The following is an 8,733-nucleotide window of genomic DNA, read 5'->3' on the forward strand; positions in this document are numbered from 1 at the left end:
TTGTCGGCCTTTAAAACAAAAGGCTACTTCAGGAAACTAAGTAGACTATTATTAGTCCATACAAAAACTGTGTTGTTTTCCTTTTAAGACGAGTATGGTGTACTGAGTCTATTTAACACTGGTCTACTAATGCAGTCAAGCTAAAAAAGCATCAATATCACTGCGGACCAATTAAGCTTGACCTGCTGTTTACAGCAGTGGTATAATGCAATGAGAAGGAGGCAGTGATGTTCTCTCTGATGAGCTGTTCTATGACGTTTATTGTAGCCTGCTTCCGCTGTGAATTAAGTTAGGAGTGCAGCTCATAGAGGCGAAAGGGACATTGAAAACCTTGCTTGTGGTTTGCATTGAGTATCTAAGATGTCAAGCAGCATAGATTTTACGTATTTAAAGAAATTGGAAAAAAATTCCATGATTAAACCACAAAAAGAAACGGTTGCTCCTTATTTCGGAGAACGGGATGTGATAATAATACTGAAGCTAATACTGCAAGTGGATATTGCCCATTTTCTGTTATAGTAATTGCTTTGCTTCCTAATGGATTTAACAAGCAAGCCAGTTTTTTGAATACAAAAAAAATGCCATGAAATGAAAGGAAAAGCACACTTACTGTACAAATTAATAATTTACATTATTTGTTGCAATAATTTATTCACAAAAACAACACAAAGAAATAATCCTTGGTTACACTTTATTTTGATGATCCCCTTTAAAGGGATACTCCACCGTTTTTTCATATTAAACTATGTTTTTTAAGACGAGCTGATACATACCTCTCTCGTCTCAATGCGTGGACTCAATCGCTCTGGCGCGCGAAACACTTTGATATCACTTAACTAGCCCAGTTTATTCAATATGGGCCAAGCAGAGAAGCGACCAAACACCTCCATGTTTTCCCTATTTAAATATAGTTACACAAGTAGAGTAACTCGACCTAGGACGGTGACACAAAATAAAACATTGCGCTTTTCTAAGCGTGTAAAATGGATAACTATATTGTATGGCGAAATACCACAGCAAGTGCTTGGGAGCACTTCGACTCGGCTCAGTAATATCATCACTCGTGAAAAGTTCTCTCCGCCCTCTCACTCTCCGGAGTGATGATATTACTGCGCCGAATCCATAGATAAATATGCGACGAGTCGAAGTCGAAAATCACTGAAGCCGATATCGGAGCAGGAATGTGATTCTTTTGTCTGTCATCTCTGTTTGATTTTATTTCACTGCACGATTATTGAATATATTTCAATCTATGATTGCCTCACAGTAACCTAGACAAATTCCAATTAGAGCTCTATTGCAATGTATGATTGGACTGTTTTGTGAAATATATAAAAAATAAATGTTTGTAGAAATATTAATTTCCTAATCATAAAGTGGAAATATTTGCCTGGGACCAAAGCACATTTCAGCTAATATTTCATTTGATATGTATGATAAAAACGAAAGTGATGGTATTCTTTGTAAATTTTAGATTCTAAGCTTTCAAATGATACAATGCATTCTGTGATACCTTATATGGAAGATTATTAAAAGAGCATACGAACATCATAACAAACATTTTTCAATCCCTATCCGGGAAGTTTAAGTGGTTAAGGGAATAACATAGTTTAATATGAAAAAAACGGTGTAGTATCCCTTTAAATATTCTGTTGACTAAGCACCATTGCACCTACAGTACATGGCAACTAACTCTCATTATAGTTTTAGTAGAGTATTAGTAGACTGGTAGGGTTAGTAGAATAAGTTGACGTACTTGCAATATCAGTAGAATGTTTGTTGGGTGACCATCAAAATAAAGAGTCCGCATATATCAAGCAGACCGTCTACTAATACTCTAATGATTATGAGAGTTAGTTGAAATGTAAATGCAACGTTTCTTATAGTCAAAATATAGTGTCTAAAGGGGACCATCAAAATACAGTGTTTTTGCAGGACTTTTTCATACAATGAAAGCAAATGGGAACTGGGTTGTCAAAAATGACCAAAGTCCCATAAAAATAGTCTAGATGAACCTGAAACCCATTAAATAGTTTCGTGTGAGGAACAGGTCATGTGCAGGGATTCATACTAAAAAAAAAGAACTTCCAGGACAACCAGTGACTAAAGATGTCATCAAACCTCCCATCACTCAGCATTCTATGACTTTCAGCTCCGCGTTCATACCATCCCGGCAATGTGTAGATCACATGATCGCTGGATTCTCAGTGTCCTTTAACAAGCCCACAGGACAAAGAGTGTTTAAAAATAGAACAGACACCCAAGCTGCTCTCATCCATAATAAATGGTAGTGGATATCCAGTCAGCAGGCCTCACCTGCTCCCCACACACACTCACACACAGCAATCACACAGAGTACTAATGAGGCCATAGTGAACTACATTTTACACACATTTAGAGTTATTCAAACGAAAAGTGTTTCAAACTTCTTTCACACTGTTATAGACAACATAATATTAAAGCACAGTGCAGATTCTAAAAAGAATACAAAATATGATACTGGTGACAGTTACAATACAATTTACTCCCCGTGTTCATTGTTGATTATTCAGACTAATAGTAACTTGATCTGTAATAGCGTGAGTTCAATCTAACGTATGCTGTCCACAGTCCATCTGGGAGGGTAACAGACACCCCAGGAAGGGCCTTTGATATGTGTTACAGAACACAGATGCACACATGCACAGACATCATGAAAGAAACAGACACAGACAGCTGTGAGATTGCCACACTGTGAATGAACTGCACTGGCTTACTTATGCGTGTGCTGGGGAAGATGTAGGTCATTAATTGAAATGTAACACTCATATTGATCCAAATGCACATTCATGCCTCTGGCTGAGTGGCTGCCTATCTTCAATCTGATCTCACAACAGCCATATTTAAAGAAAATCAGAAGAGATCAGTCACATAATCTATTACCAGCCAAGTTTAAACAGATCGTCACACAATCTTTCACACAGTGATCAGTCACACAATCTATCGTGTGATCAGAAGTGTTAGGCTTTTTACAAACATACAGTTTAAGTGCATACAGAGCTTGTAAGAGCTCATTAATCTATGATGCCTCTGTACATAGAGCATGTGTTTGTATGAGGGTTAGTGACATAAGCGATAAAAAAAAAGGAAAAATCATATTTATGGATAAAAGCAGTTTTATTAAACTATTTTTTTTCCTGCAAAATGATTAATACAAACTGCATACCATTCAAAAGTTTGGGGTCGGTAAGATGATTTTCTTCAGCAATTATACTTTTATTCGGCAAAGATGCATTAAACTTTTCAACAGTGATGATAAAGACATTAGAAATTACTATTTCAAATAAATGCTGTTCAGGATCAGGATCAAATAATCATGAAAAGAAACCTGTATCACAGTTTCACAAAAATATTAAAGGAGTAGTTCGCTTTTCAAAAAACTTTTGCTGATAATTTACTCACCCCCATGTCATCCAAGATGTCCATGTCATTCTTTCTTCAGTCGAAAAGAAATGAAGGTTTTTGATGAAAACATTCCTGCATATTTCTCCATATGGACTTCAGTGGGAACCAAACGGTTCAAGGTCCAAAAGACAGTTTCAGTGCAAACTGCAAATTGTTCAAAAGGCTTTAAACGTTTCCAGAAGATGAATAAGGGTCTTATCAAGCGAAACGATTGCTTTAAAAAAACAAAAACCAAGTTTAAGTTTTATAAGCTCAAATTGCTCTTTTCTGTGATGTGCGTTCTTGACTCTCCTGTTCGAACTCGTTCATCAAAATTAATGAATCTTTTTCCGAATCAATTCGTTCGTTGAATGAACCAAATGACATTTTGAGGAACAAGTTCGAACAGGAGAGTCACAAACATGCGTCACAGAACAGAGCAAGGAGACCATTTGAGCTTATAAAACTTAAACTTTGTTATTTATTTATTAAATGAGCGATTGTTTCGCTTGATAAGACCCTTATTCATCGTCTGGAATCGTTTAAAGCCCATTGAACAAGTTTGCAGTTTGCACTGAAACTGTCTTTTGGACCTTGAACCGTTTGGTTTCCACTTAAGTGCATTATATGAAGAAAAATCCTGGAATGTTTTCATCAAAAACCTTCATTTCTTTTCGACTGAAGAAAGAATGACATCTTGGATGACATGCGGGTGAGTAAATTATCAGCAAAAGTTTTTTCAAAAGTCAACTACTCCTTTAAGCAGCAACTGTTTTACTAAACATTCATAATCATGAGAAATATTTCTTGAACACCAAACTTATCATATTGAAATGATTTCTGATGGATCATGTCACACTGACGGACTGGAGTAATTCAACATTGCCATCATACATTTAATTAATTTAAAAATATATATTAAAATAGTAAACAGTTATTTAAAATGTAGGTCATATTTCACAGTATTAGTGTTTTTAGTGTGCAGAAACGTTTTTACAAAACTTTACCGACCCCAAACTTTTCAAGGTTTCTTCATTATGTTATTATGCCAAAAAATATTAGCTAAAGCTCCGAGAGCATTCCGTGTTAGCTAGGAAGAGACACCGGAAAGAGAAAAAGAGGGAAAATATGCCATTAATTATGTTCTTTTGATTGAGAGCTGAAGGATGTGAAAATTAATATTAATATAGGAGGCACTGACCCAAAGTTCCATTAGTGACCACGACATTCCTGTTTACCAGCCATTACCACAAACACACTTAAATGAGTAACTGTGTGTGTGTGTCATGCAGTTAAACCATCTGTTTTTTTTCCTCTTTCGACATGGATGATAATCAAAGATGTCATTAAAATGTACAGCACTAAGTCACAAAGCCAAACTTAATTGATGTCAAAAGGGCAAATCCAAAGTCTAATCCTTGAACCGTGAATAACCATGGTAACACAAGCTGGACAGAAAACCTCCTGGTCTGATTCAAAACCTTGTGGGTCGACACACAAATCTAGGGAACTGTCACTGTGCCTTCCAGTAGCAGGACATGGGTACACAGAGAATCGATTTACTGCGGAAGTGGACGTAACCGCATTTTAATGTAGTGACGTCCCATTTAGATCTGTGAATTGGGAGTTCACTAAATGAAGAGAGAGTTCCTCTGGTTAGCATTGAATTTTATGCCCTGCTAATGGCCATGACAGATTGAGACTCAGCAACTTTCATGCTCATGAACCTGCAATCTTGTATTACCTTCCCAATTTCTTATCAAATAGGGCGTAAACGCAAAATTTGAGTGTGTGGAAGAGGCCGAGTACAACACTAAAACTAAAAACAATTCAGGATGCTCTCTTCTACAATGAAAGTGAATAGAAACTGAGCTGTCGAGGTCTAAACTTGACAAAAACTACCATAAAAGTATCAGAAACGTCCATCTAACTTATTAACTAGTCTTTGAAAGTCCTTTCGGACCCCAAAGACCATGAGTGTGATTTTTTTTTAACATACCTTCAGAACAACCGAATCAAGCCCAGTTTTTTGTGTGTGTGCCCATTATGCCCATTCATATATACTGCAGAGATGCATTTACACTACTGGTTTTGCATAAACAGTAAAATACTGCAAATACCCATATACAGTAAGTTACTGTAAATTTCATGAACAATACCCACAATGCAGTGCATATTACAGTAGTTAACCATAAATAATATAAACGGTATTTTACTGGGCTTTTTTGCAGTATAAGTAACTGTAAAATTACGGCAATGTCAAACAGTTCTAACAGTGTAGACAATGTAATAAAAGCAAGCAGCAACATTCTAATCTGAAAAATGAAGCCAACCGGAAGTGTGAAAACCTGCAATACATCTAGAATCCACTAGAGGCCGGTCCCAAAACGGAGCAAATATCCATATACAGCATGTTAAAATGTTTTCACAGCATAAATTCATATGTTTACAGTTTGGTCCCATGGACTTTTTTTGTAATCTTCAATATGTTCTGCGTGCCTGACAACTGTGAGGGGGGTGAATTTTTTTTCTAACTCGTTAGTTTAGATCATATTTAGATATAAAATGTATGACAAATAAGGGCGGTTAACTTTGATTGATAGCTGTTCACAAGTGAATTTGACGTCTCGGCCATGATCTGACACAACACATCATACCACCTCTGTATCCTTTCTGAACATTTGTATTTTGTATTTCCCAAGATTTTCCAGTATGGCGCCGCCCATACCCCCCCTAAACAGCCTCAAAACTGTTCTTCAGAAAGTCTATGGGTGACATCACAGACGCTTTGTCCATATTTTTTACAGTCTATGAATAAAAGTCACAAAATCTCATCCAACTGAGATGAAGAAGGGAACAATGTTTTTTTGACGAGGAAACATAAAATGGCCATCAAAGACCATATGACGGTTAAAGCCTTTCTTCGCCCTATAGGGTTTATGTGCCTAAATTGCCGACCAATGTGACATGCTTTATAGTTTTACAGGCCTTCTGTCCATCACCCTTTCGGACGTTGGATCAGGAAAGATCAAACTTGATAAGTCCGGTCAGAGTTCTACATTGTTACATCCCAGGAGCTGCCCAGTGGCGTGAAACTGACCAGCTGTTGGTATGCTTCAAATCACCCAGGCATTCCCCAGCATCTTGACAAAGGATAAGCAAGTGGCTAGTTGGGGCAATTTCTTTGGCTTAAGCGGCGTGTGGCCTTTCCTCACCTCTGGCTAGTAGAGCACACTCAACTAGGAGTATGGTGGCCTCCAAGGCCTTGTTATCAAGCACTCTAAAAAATGCTGGGTTGTTTCAACCCAAATTTGGGTCAAATATGGAAAAAAAACCCAAATTGTGAGTTAAAAATGCAATAAAAAAATGTACAGTTGAAAGTGGATGTTGAAGTTGGGATCAAATTTGAAATTACATTTTTAACCCAACATTTAGGTTTGTCCATATTTTACCCAAATTTGGGTTCAAACAACCCAGCATTGTTTTAGAGTGAGGGTGTCCCTTCAAGAAATGTGTGATGTGGTGGTGGGTCCCCTCCGCACACATTTGTGTATGGTAACAGAAGCGTTACTTAAATTCGCTGAATAAATGTATTCATTTATCATTAACATCAACATTCACCAAAACTTATATTGTTTTTGCTCCATGGAAGTAACTAAGAAAAAAGAGTTTAGGATAATATGAGAGCAAATGATTAAACAATTTTGAGAATTTTTGGGTGAGGGCAAGAAATTCCTTAATCTTTAAATGGTGTTCCTGGCACAAAATACTGTTTTGCACAAAATGAAACTTCAGTTCTCCACTTTCATGTGTATTCAAGTGTTACTTTGGTAAGGCAACATCTGAATTATGGTGGAATCAGACAGCTCTTAAGGATCTTAGCTGTGCTTATTAGTTCCAGATGGAACTTTCCTTTTTTTTTTTTTTTTTTCTTTTTTGCATGACAGGTAAAGAATGAAGATACAGTCTGAGACTCCTTCTCTTAGGAAAGATGAAGTAATGCAGGTGATATTTCAAATGTTAAGCAATACTGCTATAATAATTTCAGCTTCCACGAGATTAATTTCCCCCCAGTTAAATACAATCACAAATAACTGACAAGACACTGCTGCAAAATTCATTTCAAAGAGGTAGCCATGGCTGAAAAAGATGATGGAGAATTGGCAATGATGGAGAATTGGCAGATAGCAGGTACCCAATCTAAGTTTGTCAATAATGACACTTTTGGGTAGTTTTACATGCATTGACATGTATCTGGTGCCCTGTTTTTACATTTAGTTTAGAAACTCCCAACTTAGCACGTTAATATCCCTGTCCTATATTTCATATTTAGGTCATTATTGAAAAAAATGACAGTGGCTGAACTAAAAAAGGCACTAAGAACATAAAAGTGGGAATAGTTGTATCAAACGCAAACTTTAAGGATGCCCGGCATACTCACCACCAGTACAGAAGTGCGCACCACCTCGGAGACACTCTGCCGTAACTCAGCCGCGGTGCCGGGCTTACTCAGACCGCGGGTAAACTTTCGTGTTTCGGGCTGAGCCGAAGAGGCCATAGCACCTTGCGTGTATTTGAAAAATAAACTCTATGAATACATGTCTATAGACAAAAAGTCACGCAGTCCTGCGAGGAAGTCCTCGGTTGAGACCCGTCCTTCACAAAAAGAGGCAGCGAGGCATTCCAAGTCCATACAGTAAACAACACCACAGAGTGAGATTGGTCATCTATCCTCTACCAAACTCCATAATTTTGTTTGTTTTGGCAGCGTCGGATGGAAGCTGAGAGGAATAGTGCGTTCCCGTTGCGCTGTTACACTTCGTGAGTGACGGACGGTTCCCCGGAGTCCCGTCCCGCGTCGCTCCGTTCCAGTTTCGAACCGCCCGTGCGTGATGAAAATCCCGCGCGAGCAGCAACGCCTCCCCTCAGCAGAAACTCATTGGAGCCAAGGAGGTAAATTGCTTCCAATAACAGGACATGTCATGTTGTTCGATTGAAACGGCATGAACATATTACGTCATTTAAAACATCACTGAATGGGCTCAAGTTTGGTTAAATAGATCAACGGTGAAATATTGGGCCATTGGTCAACACGTTCTGCATGTATACAATAAAATATAATGCATGTTAATAAACCGTGTTATTTTTTTATAATACGTTATTATTTAGCTGTTTAAAATAAACAAACATTATCAAAAACATGCATTGTCGTCTTAATTGTCATTATAGTAGAGTCCAAAAGGACACAACGAGTATGAAAAGCAATATCATCAGACATTTATGAATACCTTTATAGGCTTCCTAAAACGA

General features: G+C 37.5%; 1 protein-coding gene across 3 annotated transcripts in view; it reads right to left on the reverse strand.

The window, feature by feature from the left end:
* Positions 1 to 8,357, reverse strand: part of dock9b (dedicator of cytokinesis 9b) — a 98,301-nt gene extending 89,944 nt beyond the window's left edge. For 2 of the 3 annotated variants that reach the window (XM_089133869.1, XM_089133867.1), the window contains exon 1: positions 7,865 to 8,356. In XM_089133869.1, coding sequence (XP_088989995.1) covers positions 7,865 to 7,981 — 117 coding nt within the window. In that variant the 5' untranslated portion in view covers positions 7,982 to 8,356. Of the gene's footprint in view, positions 1 to 7,864 lie in introns of all 3 variants that reach the window. The other variant, XM_089133865.1, reaches the window with a different exon arrangement.
* Between the last annotated feature and the right edge of the window lie 376 nt (positions 8,358 to 8,733).

The sequence above is a fragment of the Pimephales promelas genome, chromosome 8 (genome assembly GCF_988280905.1).
Source record: "Pimephales promelas chromosome 8, fPimPro1.hap1.1, whole genome shotgun sequence".
NCBI lineage: Eukaryota > Metazoa > Chordata > Actinopteri > Cypriniformes > Leuciscidae > Pimephales > Pimephales promelas.